The sequence below is a fragment of the Solanum pennellii genome, chromosome 7 (genome assembly GCF_001406875.1).
Source record: "Solanum pennellii chromosome 7, SPENNV200".
NCBI classification, from domain to species: Eukaryota; Viridiplantae; Streptophyta; class Magnoliopsida; order Solanales; family Solanaceae; genus Solanum; species Solanum pennellii.
Genome location: NC_028643.1, coordinates 4,441,977 through 4,456,502, shown reverse-complemented (window position 1 = coordinate 4,456,502; position 14,526 = coordinate 4,441,977). Strand labels below are relative to the sequence as shown.

Here is a 14,526-nt window from a genome sequence, read left to right as displayed (position 1 = left end):
GCCTTTGGTGTATGTTCAGGGGGTTCAACATTAAATATATACAGATAATTAAAATTTTAACCGTATATATAGTGTAATTTTTCAACAATGGAGCTTCGGATGAACCCCCTTGTTACCAGATTTTCCTACGCCTCATGTTATGTTTTGAAGAATAATAAATTCTTCAATAATTTTACTGTATTGTTTGTTTTCATGAGAAAATTATCGGTGTTCCAGTTAAGATTGAGATTTTATCTCTTGAAATTTTGAAATGTATAAAAAGGTGAATATGACCCGATTCACCCGCCATGTGCACCATTTGCTATTAAATGATTTAATAGATGCATCTATGTTATGGTTACATGTGTTTTATTATCAACTTGCAATTTGATTTTTGCAAAGATTTTTTTGATCGAATTGTTAAATCAAGAACATATTTCAAATTATAAAATTATAGTAATGATGTTTATATCCAAGTGGTTTAAGCAGAAAATGTATGTCTCCAATCATAGTTAAACCATTAGTTATGAGAACAAAACTCCCAAAAGAAATTTGATATGAGATACATTATTTAAAATATGGTAACACGGTAAGATTCCTCTATCAAAATTGATTTTGTGTCATGAAGTAAACAATTTTCATCTAATAATTTAAATGTGTTATATTATAGGGAAGATAAGCAACTGGAAAATAAGTTTTACATAATAAATTATTTTTTATGATCCTTGTTGAAGAGATAACTTAAGTCAGTGTCAAACACATTTGTTGACCCTATATTTTAATCTAGTTATAAATATTTCAATAAAAAAGTCCTTAAAGAACATAATTTATAACACGTCTGAAGTGTGATAGTTTAATCTATTCGAACGATGAATTTTCTGGAAGAAGAAAATGAGCAAATGAGCAAGATAGTCATAATAATAAGACAAATGTTTTAGAAAGAATACCATGACATAACACTTTATAAAAATCGCGGCAAAGGTTCAGATACCTGAAAATGATGAAAAACAAAGAGAGCTTGACTTATGTCATATAAGAATATGGACCGAGCGGGTTCCGTCGTTATAGAAAAGTCAGTGAGGAAAGACTTTGGGTCGACATTTTTTTCATAGTAACTTGAAATTTCTCAATTACCTAGTCCAAATTTAGACGAAATCGGAGTCATTGAGGTGTAGGAAAATCTGGTAACAATCGGGTGATTTATTTATAATTTTGATTACATGAGGGGATAGATGACTCGTTAAAGAATTCGTATGACTTTACAAAATTGAATTCGAGTGAGTAGATTTCTCGGAATCGATCTTAGCGTGAAATTTTTTTTCTGAATGTCGTTGGTCAGAGGTGTAATGTGAAATAGGTGTCTTGGAATTATTAAAATAGCTCACTTTCTCATGCAAGCCGCTTTGACAGTGTTTTTGATCGCTTTGGCGGCGGCGCTGAAGCGGTGTGGGTGCCGTTATAGCGGATCAAACGCGACTTAACATCGTAAATAAACCCCTAAACGACTTTATTCTGCACTTTTCGACTTTGAGAGCTGAGGAATGACTCCATACGACTTCTTGATTTTACACCATTATTGAGGCTAAATATATGCTTGCGTTTTTCGATCCGTAGAACCTATTTTCTTGGGTTATTATCGATGAAAAAAAAATTTGATTTAAGAATTATGGTGGAAACAACCCTAATTTGGGTACTTGGGATCATGAATATGATCTAGGGTTGTTAAAATTGTTGGTAATTTAGGTAATTAGTAATTGTTTATTGATTTTTGTATTATACTGATTGTTTATAGATCAAGAACAAGCGAAACGAATCTAGAAAGAGAAGGATCAAGATTCTTAGGGTTTCAAACATGTTTCGAGTTAGGTGATGATTGTGATTCTATGATTGTATGATGTATGTTTGTTGCTTCATTATGATACTTGTATGTATGTGAATGATGCATTATTGATCATATTTGTTGTAAATGAGATAGATGAATGACTATATGCCATGAAACAATTCTTTATTGTATGACTTGAGAATATACTTGTGATTATGATTGTGGTGTGTTGAAGGGATCGGATTGCTACGTTCCGACTTAACTAGTTGGGATCGGTTGTCATGTTTCGACATAAATATATGGAATCGATTTCATGTTCCGACATATCTAGGGGATCGAATACCACGTTCCGATATGCTAACAATTTGGATTTGGGTTAAATGAGAGGACCAACTACTTAACATAACTATGCATCTTGAAAATTGTGAAAATGTACGTTGTTTATGAATGTTGATAATATTGTAAATGTCGGTATATGCATGTTTTTATAATGTTGTTGACTTGCTTATATTACACTTAGTGGGATAGCCATGTGTCCTACTAGTACACTGTGATTGTAAACTGATACTACACTTGCTCTTATTTTTGCTTAGAATAGGACATCTTCGAGCGGCTATTGACAAACCTCGTTTTAAAGATCAGTGATCGTTTCGAGTTCAACGGTGAGCTAGTTCTTCCGAGCTGCCTTGAATTCTCTTTAAGTCCCTATGCTTATTTTCGGACTTAAACTAGTTCTTAGATGCTTCTTATATTGGTTGTCATGTAACCATCTTCCTTTTTGACTTTGGTTCATTCTTTAGATGTTTTGATACATTGACTCTCATACTCTAGGTTAATTCTTCCGCATTTGTTTTAGTTGATAGACTTTTGTTAGAGTTTATGGGAACACTATTTATTTCCTTAGTATTTAACTTTCTTTCATAACTTAAATGCCTTAATTTTTTATTTAATTGCTTGGGTTAGGGTTGTAATAGTGATTCTCCATCAGAGAGTTGGTGTGGGTGTCAATCATGACGGTCGGGATCATGATAGAAACAATATCAACTGAACAGTCGACGATGTCTTTAATATAATGTAGTGCTCAAAATTATAAATGGTGACGAGGATCTTGATATTAAACATGTCAAAAAGATTGATAGATAAATGATTAGCCAAATAAAATACAATTCAAATATATTTTATTTCACTTGAAAAAGTGATATTTTGGACTAATATTGTCCATATACCAGACATAATGTCAGTGGGGTATAAATGAATTATTGTGCGATAAGTAAAATCATAAAACAAAAAGTACGACTTGTATATTGAAAAATATTTTTTTTACAAAAGTCCTGACATTATTGTATAGATATGTATTCTCCATAGGTGGATGCAACAAGATTTTTATCAGTCTGACAATATATGAAAATTTTGAATACATGTGATGAATGATTATCATGTCTAGGTAGACAATAAATGTTATATGTAAATTCTTGAAGAATTTAAAAGATTTTAAAGTGATTTCATTGTATAGTACCTCAATATCGCTTAATATAAAGATCAATTCTTATCTCATTAAAATGGTTAGAAATTACCATGTCATAGTGCTCTTAGTGCACTTATGTGTTCTGCCATTATTATTTATCGTATGGTAATTTTGTTAATGTGCATGCAAAATAAAATATAACTCTATCGGTGAAAATATTAAAATAAACCAAATATTGACATAAATTTATTTATTCTACCAATTGAATCAAAGTTTATCAAATATGGAATTGCAGGAAATTATGAAGTTTGATTTCAAGAAAGTTATTTGTTTTCATGGGGGAATACTGTCATTCCACAAGATAGCCAATGTCATACAAGTAAAAATGTCTATCAGTGCTTGGTTATTGCTATTAACAATTAAAACAAGCAATTTGACTACTCCGATCGACAAGATAACAAATTAAGTGATTGTCAAAAATACATTGAGTTGAGATCAATAAACATATTTAGAAAATATGTGATCTTCCTTTAAAAAGAGATCAACAACGTTATACGAAGACATTGTTACAGTTGCTTAATTAAGAGGAGCACACATCAAAGAAAACTGAACAAAATATATTTCTTTAAGGTTCTTCTTATTGCTTATAGTCTTCAAAATAAGGATGAAATAAATGTCCAAAAGTTTGTATTCACCAAGACATTGTCAATTACTTCGATCTATAAGTAATATTTTTCATCGGGGAAGTAAATACACGTTTCACTCTTTTTTTTCTTAATCAAATTTTATCGCACTAGTTTTTTTTGGTAAAAAATTTAAATGAGACAAAAAATAATTTTCTTTTGCTTAATTTCTTCTTTTACAAGTTATATAGATATCGTTATAAAATAAATGTCAACACAATATACATTGTATCCAAATAAAATAACTTTGTGCCCAAGTATTTTTATTGCAAAGTTTTACCACCTATATATATATATCCCTCTTGTAATATAACCAAAATGATAAAAACACACTAAGTATTGAGACAAAAATACTGTCATCTAAAACCCTAGCCGGAAACTTATCTGAGATGGGTGATTCTTCCACCGCCGGCAACGGAGACAATCACTCGCCGGCCTCTCCCAAACTTCCGATTCCCGGCAAAAGAAACATCCTCATCACAAGCGCTTTGCCGTATGTCAACAACGTTCCTCATCTCGGAAACATCATCGGAAGTAATCACAATAATTCAATCCTCCTTTTCCCTCTCTTCGCTGTTTTTGATGTTGATTTTATATTCAAATTGTGGTTTCTTTGTGCTGTTGTAGGTGTGTTGAGTGCGGATGTCTTCGCGAGATACTGTAGACTTCGGGATTATAATATCATATACATGTGTGGTACTGATGAATATGGCACAGCAACAGAGACTAAAGCCTTGGAAGAAAATTGTACTCCCAAGCAAATTTGTGACAAGTAATTCATTTTTCTTTGATATTAGATCAATTGATTAGTGTGCCTTGATCATAATCTAGTTCGAATTGCAATATGAAAAGCTGTTTACGATCCATCCTTTTGGGCCTCTTTCATTTCAAAAAAGTTACTGTTTAAAGGCAAAAAAACCACCTATACTGAACTGGTCAGAAATAAAGTAAATGGAACTGAAAAATGAAAACAAATAGCTGGGCTGAAAATGGAAAACAGAGGGAAGAAGAAGAAAGAAAGAGCTAGAAACAGGTATACTAGGAGTTCCTAAAATTGGACATACAAAAGAATGAATGGTGCCAAATTAATTAGGATTGGAGTGGTGGTGTAATACCCATTACTAGTCATTATACGTAACACAACTTAATTGAGTTCATATGTTCATCAGAACCTTTAACTTCAAGAAATCTAAATAAACTTACAAATGTCATGATAATGGAAGTACTCGCAATACTGACTAATAAAGCAGCTCTTAGAGTTTCTTAAGAAAGACCATGACAAATGGTAAAGAATCTCCGTGTACAGGAACAAATGCGAACTCATCTGTGCTGTCTTTTTCACTCACTCTTAACTGATAAGGTCCTCATCAGCTTCAGCAGTTGTCTCTGTATAACAAAAATGAGGGAAAGGGAGTTCTTTGACTCAAAATAATAGTAGTATAGTAATAATAACAATAATAATAACAATAGTTTGACATTCTTTTTCCCTAAATTCTTGCAAATTAATCCTTTCACTTTATTTTTTTGTGACCATTCTTTCCAATCACTGGAGTAAACATGCATGCCTTGTTCTCAATTCCTTCCTTCATTTTCTTGGTTTTGCAGATATCATGCAATCCATAGAGAAGTGTATAAATGGTTTAATATAAGCTTTGATCACTTTGGACGCACATCAACTCCGCAACAGACCGAAGTTTGTCAGGCGATCTTCAAAAAACTCTGGGAGAATAATTGGCTCTCTGAGAACACCATGCAACAGGTATAGAATTCTTAATATGTACTATTTTCTAGTAGCAGCTTGGTTCTGTGCTGCCTGCTATTGTCAGGCTTCAAGCCCTGGGTTAAAATATCTCATAGATTGAATTTGTACAAACCCTAATGATGGATCAAATTTGACATATTTGTTACTGAAGCTAAGTTTATTTCACAGCCGTACTGTGAGACATGCAAAAAGTTTTTGGCTGACCGGCTTGTAGAGGGTAACTGTCCGACACCAGGTTGCAACTATGATTCTGCACGAGGAGATCAATGTGAGAAGTGTGGGAAGCTCTTAAATCCCACCGAATTGAAGGATCCAAGATGCAAGGTTTGCTTGTCCTCTTCGCTTCAGATGTGTATTTCTTAATACAGTATAGTTCTAATTCTTCGCATCATCTGGTTGTTAAAAAAAATACTTCTTCAAAATACTTATCATCATCTAGTTTCTTTTAAAAGTGACTATTCCTTTGCCAAGAGACTAGACTTACTTGTGACAAAGATAAACAGCTTGTATTTGGAAATTTTAAAATACTAAAAACTCTAAGGACTTAAAGCATGTTGGATTAACAATACATGAATGTGGTAATGATTTTACATACTGAAGGCTTAGCTTGCTTACTCTACAGGTTTGCCGTAACACCCCATGCATCCGAGATACAGATCATTTGTTTCTTGAGCTCCCTTTGCTGAAGGATGAATTAGAAGCATACGTCAACGACCTGTCAGTGGCTGGAGGATGGAGTCAGAATGCTATCCACACTACACATGCTTGGCTTAGAGAAGGACTGAAGCCAAGGTGTATAACTAGAGATTTGAAATGGGGGGTTCCAGTTCCACATGAAAAATATAAGGACAAGGTTGATTGAACCAAACTGTTAGTTGTAACTTGTTATCCTTCTTTCTAGCTAAACAATAGTTGGTCACAGTTTGTTACTTTTTCTGATAATTAGCCCACTTGCTGTTACCAATTCATGTGCTGGCACAATTTGAAGCAGAAAAATTCTCCTTTATTGTTCAATAACGTTTATATTTGCTTAATGATGTTATTTGTAAATAGGTTTTTTACGTGTGGTTTGATGCTCCTATTGGATATGTATCTATAACCTCATGCTACACAACTGAGTGGGAGAAGTGGTGGAAGAATCCAGAGAATGTGGAGCTCTATCAGTTTATGGGCAAAGATAATGTGCCTTTTCACACTGTAAGTTTCAGGAACTCTGTAACAGTTTCATTTTCTTTTGGTGGTAAAAGGAAGTTGAATACTATGAAGTCAAGTTACTGTACTTTGTATGACGGATACTGAGGACAAATTATGGTGCTGAGATTGTGTTATCCCCTTGACCGTTTAGACCTGACCAAAGAGAGAAGTAAACACTGTTAGACGTCAACTTAGAAACTTGACAATTGTGTAATACTCTTGCATTATCTTTGGGCTGCCCATCTCTGGAACGTTACTAGCGGCATGGCATTGACATATTTAAATTCTCTTTTTGACTTTAGAGCATGTCAAAGTTTACATAGGATAAGGAAAAAGAAGAAAGAAGAAAGAAATTGACCACACATTGTAATTCAAGCGAGAACTCTGTTTTGAGTCTTCTTTTCCTTCTATTTTTATTCATTCTTGATTGGCATCGAGCGTCTTCTGTGGAAGGGCTCAATCATCGGTTCTTCTATAATGAAAGAAAGGAAGATGTTTTTCTAATATAGGGTTTTTGCTAACATAGAAGTCATTTTTCCATTTTGTCAAGGACCAAGGTTCTATTGAATTGATGTTATATTTTATTACCACCATCCATATTGATTAATTCATATTTATTTTTTTTGGCAATGATATTGATTCATATACTTGTTGAGAAGGAATCAAATCATGTAGTTCTATTTAGGACATTCTTAAATGCTGGGCACACTTCTAAAATAAAAAACAATAAAATGAGTAAACTGCCGGATTAGTCAAGGTGCACCGGATTAGTCAAGGTGCACGTTATCTGGTGAAGGCACCGACATTATTAAAAACTAATAATTATAATAAGACATACATTGCCTAGTGAATATAATATCTCATGACATGATGAGACAGCACTTTATTTTTGAAAAAACTATGTTGATTTGTTCATTTACGGAAATGTTGTTCAGCAAAAGATGTCTGGATACCAATTAATTCTTGCATGTGAGATGTCTTTGATGGAGGTTAATCAAGTTCCAATTTAGGAGAATTAGAAGATGTTAATTCGGCGTTTTCATGGTGTTAATAAATGTTCATTTACATTGTGTCATAACAGAGATAGATAGCTTTCAATATAAACATGTTTTTTTATTTTTTTTTTATTTTTGATAAAGTAAAGTTGTATTTCTCCGCAATGAGGGTATGCTGGCAACCATCAAAAAGATTTGCATCAGTGACCCAAAAAAAACAACTCAAGAAATTGCTACTAAGCTTATAAAGAAGAAGTTTAAATCTTTCCAGCATCCTCTATACCCTCCTCATTACACCAAAAACAGAAGGTCTTCATACAACGCCATTTGATCTTTTGTACTGATTCTGCAGTATTTATAGAGACATGTTATTTATGAGATAAGAAGCGGATTCTAACTGTCATGAGTTTGAATAAGTAGTGGATTTGAAGCACTTCATGAGTTTGAAGTCTTGCTTTAAACCAAGTTGAATATTTAAATGGTGATAGGTAGAGTGCCGGGTCCATTATTGCAGTGAGTTTCAAGATGGAATTGCGGATTTATCAATTTTCCTAAAAAATTGTATCCTTGCTACCTTATCCAAAAGTAATAATCTGATGTCATACTAGTATTGAATAATAATGCTATGTACTAATATCCCCAATGAATCAGATGACAAGGCAATGCCTATTACCTGACAGAAAGATATCAAAAAATTATGCACACCCCTCATTTTGGACAGCAAACTGTTGTACTTTAAAACGATTTAGAGTTTCTTAAGCGACTGGGATTTCCTTGTTGGGTTAAGTATTAGATTCAGAGGATTTCTAGTTTTAGAGATCCCCTGCTCTGTCACTTTAGACAAATTAGATTATATTAGATGAATGGAACTGAAAAGAGCATACTGGATAAAGAGAAAGCATATTGTTCTGCCTGCCTAATTCAAATTTAAAGCATGGTTGGTTAATTGATTGATCGATTTGGACAAATATGCTTAGGAGTCCTATTGCCACGAATTATCCTGCTCAGTTGCTATGTTGTATAAGCTTAACCATAGTGATATTATTTCTATAAGCAGCTATTGCACATAAGAAAACAAATGTTGTATTTTCCAGGTGATTTTCCCATCTACGCTTCTTGGAACTCGTGAAAACTGGACTCTTATGAAGACTATTAGTGTTACAGAATACTTGAACTATGAAGCAGGTTAGTTGGAAATAAGGCTGTGAGTTTTCCAAATGTTAATGCTACTTGCCACTTAGTATATTTGTACCACAGTTCGTACTACCTAATTACTTCTTTTCTGATTTGAAAATTTAACTTCTAATATATTGGTTGTCATAATTAGGCAAATTCTCAAAGAGCAAGGGCGTAGGAGTATTTGGTAATGATGCAAAAGAGACAAACATTCCTGTAGAAGTTTGGAGATATTACTTGCTAACAAACAGGCCGGAGGTGGGGTCTTGGCAGTTTTAGCTTCCGTTGCCTGATAAGTCCATATTCTGTTATGTTCTTTTATGCTGGTATGATCACTAATGGATATCAGTTATTATAGGTGTCAGACACTTTGTTTAGTTGGGTGGATTTACAATCAAAGCTGAACAGCGAGTTGCTAAACAACTTAGGCAATTTCGTCAATAGAGTCCTGAGTTTCATTGCAAAAGATCTGGGTATGTCTGCTAGATGTCTTCTATGAGATATTACGTAGTCTCCCCTCATGATATGCTTTTGCTGTTGTCACTTGTCAGCTAGTTCCATGTTGGTTTGGCTTAATACATATAGACAATAGCAAGCTTTGGCAGCTTATTTCATCTGTGTTTATTTCACCAGTATCCCTGATTCATGTATTAGACGACATGGTTTGTTATGCTGTTTCATGCTTTTCTGTTACTTATTTTCTAATTGACTCCTTCTCTGGTTGATTGATGAAAATTATTGTTTCTCTTTCTTGTGAATCAACAAAATGATTTACCTAGGTCCTTGGAGTGTTGTGCTAGTATATCATTGAGATGACAAAATTGAAAGGAAATATTTCTTGTTCTTTCTTAGAAAGATTAAAAGGGGAAAAGTTTTTTGGTAGAAAGGTGTTTGTCATTGGATAAGTGTCTTGGTTCCTTCATGTTTACTTTGGATATCTTGTTGTTGGTCACTGATTAAAAAATTAATCTTGTTACTAGTATATTCATAAGGATAACTCAAAAGGGAAGATTCTTGTTTTAGCTAGAAAAAGATACAAACGGAACTGATTTGTTTTTTGTTTTGCTTCTGGAGTGTTGACTTGAAATAATCCATTCCTTTTCTAATTGAATATCTAACAGATCTTATGAAAATGTTGTACAGCTTCAGGTTATGGTTCCATAATTCCTAACCCAGAAGGAGCTGAATCACACCCTTTAACTAAGGCCTTAGGTGAAAAAGTTGGAAATTATGTGGAAGAATATATAGAAGCCATGGAGAAGGTAACCACAAAACTATATGTTCTTTTTCCAGTTCTAGTGAAATGGGATGTCCATACTATATGCACTGGATTAGCCACCTCAATGGTCATGATCAAAGGAGAAATTGCAAACGTCTAGCATTCCCTCACTAATTATTTGGGATTAAGGCTTAATCATTTAAGTACACTTTACGTCGAATGTTCATTAGAACTCTTCTAATCTTGTTAAGGGTCTGTATGCCCTGTAGAAAATATGGAGTATTACTAGAGTCGAGAACTTAAGTATTGGATATTGGATTGAGATAGATCTAAATCAAGCAACACGGATAGTGGGGAGTTATATAGCCGAACCCACCAGTTTGAGGTTGAGACATAGGTGTAGTAATAGTGGTAGTTGTTACTGACTTATTGTATCTTACATGTTATTTATATCTTCAATTGGTTTCTTCTTTCCTTTATATGGTCTGAATAACCTTAATATGCTGCACAACTGGTTTAGGTTAAATTAAAGCAGGGCTTGAAGATTGCTATGTCCATTTCTGGAGAAGGAAACGGTTATTTGCAAGTAAGCCTGTCAAGTACTTCTCAACCATCTGTTTTGATTTATCAGTTGCTCGTGCGATTGTATTTTCTATTTTAATTTAGAAACTGCCTTCTGAATTTCAGTAATAGTTGTTGACAGTTTATGGTTACTTTAATCTCATAAGTTCAGACTGTCCATACTTCTTTTGTAGGAGAGCCAATTCTGGAGACTTTACAAGGAAGATAGGCCTTCTTGTTCCATTGTGATGAGCACTGCTTCCGGCCTAGTATATCTTCTTGCATGTCTTTTAGAGCCATTTATGCCATCCTTTTCACGGGAGGTAAGAACTCTGTTGCCATCATTGCATCATATAACTGTGTCTGAGGTCCCGTCTCTGCTCATGTTTGATGCTTGTACATCATACTGTGGGTTGAGGTTCTTTCTGTCTCAATGGATTGATGTTCTCACGACTTGATTCACAGGTGCTTAAGCAGCTTAACTTTCCTCCTGAAACAAAACCTTCTCTGTCTGATGACAGAGGTGACATAGAAAAAAGCAAAAGACCATGGCATATCCTACCTGCAGGTCACAAAATTGGAATACCAACACCATTGTTCAAAGAACTGGTAATGCATTGTATTCTTGTTCTTTACTGCATATATTCTCATTCTTTCATTTGCTAATAGTCTTAAGACCGAACTTGATTATGCGCAGAAAGATGAAGAAGTAGAATTCTACAGAGAAAAGTTTGCTGGAAGTCAGGCAGATAGGAATTTGAAGGCTGAAACTGAGGCAAGGAAGATCACTGATCAGTTGCACAAAGCAAAAATATCAGGTTAGTTATGTTAACTTTCTTATACGCCCTCATCTATTAAGTAAGAATTTAAGTACAGTAACCTATCATAAGAATTTTGAGTAAAACGGAAAAACACACCCAAAAGAGGCACAAGAAAGTACTATTATACAAGGAAAGAAAATTTCAGAAAGATGAATGGGAAAGTGTCCAGTTATTCACCTTATTCGGTGGATCTTGTTGGGCATATCAATTTGTGATGCCTTTTTATTCTTGGGGAATGTTTTTGGTACTTATTCTTGAGTAATATTATCTGTATGTTTTCTGTCAGTATATATGTAGCTGTTTTTCCTTTGTCCTGGGTTGGATGGAGTCTTGGATAACAGAAAATGCAGTGTCTTCCTATCAGTCTCTCAGGTTGTATCAAATAAATATTGAGTAGGGGAACTTTAGGCATTATTTCTGTGTAATCTGCTCTAAGCCTGCACCTTCAGGTAGCTCCTCTTCTTGTAGGTCTTTCCTGCATAATCTCCTTGTATCATAAAACCAGAATGAGTTGACATGCATCACCACTTTAGGCCCTTGTTCTTTGATGCCAGACCTTTAAATATGGACTCATCAATAATCTATCAATTGACTATGCCTCAATCAATTGGGATCGATTATGTAAATCGTTTATATCCATCCCCACTCTTTTGAATAGCAATACCTATCTTCTAATTTGTTATGGCAACTCCTAAATCATTTTATCTTACCTTTGATATATTATCATATTCTTGTTCAAAAGTTTCCTATTCTTTTGTGGGAATTGGCGAGTGATCCTTGCCATGGGTTGATAGCTACATGTTAGAATAAGTTTTTACAAAATTATTAACTGTTGATCACATTGAGTTTTTCTGTGTCTATCAGATGCTAATAAGAAGAAAGAACGTGCTACAAAATCTTCTGAAGCCAAAGCTAAGGGTTCAGCCTCTGTTGAAGCAGAAATTTCGATTAGCAGACTTGATATTCGTGTTGGTCTCATTACAAGAGCACAGAAGCATCCCGATGCTGATTCTTTGTATGTTGAAGAGATTGATGTTGGTGAAGCTCAGCCCAGAACTGTCGTTAGTGGCCTCGTAAAATATATTCCTCTGGAGGAAATGCAGGTTTGCGTCTTTGTAATCTGTCTACATGTTGATTAAACTGTCATACCTAGCAATTTTCACAACTATATCTTTTTTCAGAATCGAAAGGTCTGTGTTCTATGCAACCTAAAACCAGCCAGCATGAGGGGCATAAAATCCCAGGCAATGGTTCTTGCTGCTTCTAATAGTGATCACACTAAGGTGAGTGGCAGCCTAATGCTTCTATTCTGTTTGTCGACATATTGCCTACATACCTTGCCAGAAGGGTACATAAAAGGAAAGAATTTTTAGGACATAATGCTAGAGGTTCCCACTTTCCTATAGCAAAGTATGTTGTCGGGTTTAACCTTAGGATTTTAAAGCTTTTGCTTTAGTAACTGTAAATTATTATTGTCTAAGAGCTAACCCTGGTTCTAACTGCTTTGGTTTCCTCTAGAATGTGCAGTTCTTTCTTCTTTTTTTTAGGTAGGGGCTTTCTATTCTTCCTCATTGCTTCCAAAGTCTAGTTCAGGAAAAGCAAGAAAAGATTCTTCATTTTTCATGATGTCTCGTATGCATAGACCTCCTTGATTATCACCACAATCTATTGATTCAGACGTTGCAAATATCTGTTTCTTTTATTTAAAATAACACCTATTGTTTAATGCATCAACTATAGATAAGTTTTGTTGAGATGAGAAAACATAGAAAAACTATTAGAGGACCAAAAGAGGAAAAGTTGAAAAGTGAAGTGATGCAAATATATGATGATTTGCATGTCAGGTTGAACTAGTTGAGCCACCTAAAGATGCTGCAATTGGTGAACGAGTTACGTTCCCTGGGTTTGATGGCAAGGCGGATGATGTCTTGAATCCTAAGAAGAAGGTTTGGGAAACTCTTCAGGTGGATCTGCACACAAATAAGGAGTTGGTTGCTTGCTATAAAGATTTGCCACTCACCACTTCTGTTGGTGTTTGCAAGGTCACATCCATTTCTGAAGGATCGATTAGGTAAATTTTTTCTTTGGCGGATGAACTAGAGAGGTATTTAAGGATTTTGTTTTAATTCTTTTCACATTTTTCTTTTCTACACAATGTTATACAATCAAACTTTCCACTATGATTGAGTGGAGTTGGAAGGGAAATGAGTATTTGAAGTGTTCTTGTCTCTTGCTATGTGTCTGATTTTCTGTTCAATTATATAAGTTGCACAATTTAGATGAATCTAAACTGCCCTACTTCAATATTTCACCTACAAGTGGTCCGGTTGATCGATGTCTTGAAATAATCCTCAACAACATTAGAGTGTAATCCTACATTGTTGGAGAGGGTAGGATGTAGGCAGATCTAAATGTTATCGCGTTGGAGGGTAGAGAGGTTGTCGATAAACAAAAAATAATCCTCAGTTGTGTTTTCTTATTGTTGGGATTTTACTATTGTAATTTATGTTCTTGATCAATTCTTGCATATAGTCAATTATTAGGAAAAACTATCCTTATGGGTTGAAATAGTTACATATTGTCTCACTAGTTAATAATTTTATATCAATTTTCAAGTCAGATGTAGCCTAGATATATGTACACGTATCTAGTATATCAGGTACATTTTGACATACATATACATGGGAAGAGAGGAGAGTCGGGTACATTTGAATCCACTTGGATGCACTGCATTTGAAATATGTTACATCTAAGAAACTTCCGTTAAGAGAAGTAATTTGCTCATAAACTAGTGGAATTTGTAGTGTTTGCCCATTATTAATTTAATTTTTTGGCCTGCGAGCCCAGCC

The 14,526-nt window shown here is 34.4% G+C and overlaps 1 protein-coding gene across 1 annotated transcript; it reads left to right on the top strand.

Annotated features, from left to right (window-relative positions):
* The first annotated feature begins 4,252 nt into the window (after positions 1-4,252).
* On the top strand, positions 4,253-13,906 carry LOC107025969 (methionine--tRNA ligase, cytoplasmic). Its single transcript, XM_015226785.2, has 17 exons — positions 4,253-4,483; positions 4,577-4,721; positions 5,555-5,708; positions 5,880-6,035; positions 6,334-6,564; positions 6,765-6,908; positions 8,995-9,085; positions 9,228-9,334; positions 9,435-9,549; positions 10,220-10,338; positions 10,816-10,881; positions 11,051-11,179; positions 11,322-11,465; positions 11,554-11,674; positions 12,542-12,780; positions 12,859-12,960; positions 13,522-13,906. Exons 1-17 carry the CDS (start codon positions 4,339-4,341, stop codon positions 13,750-13,752), a joined length of 2,439 nt encoding a protein of 812 aa, XP_015082271.1. The 5' UTR covers positions 4,253-4,338; the 3' UTR covers positions 13,753-13,906.
* Positions 13,907-14,526: the final 620 nt, after the last annotated feature.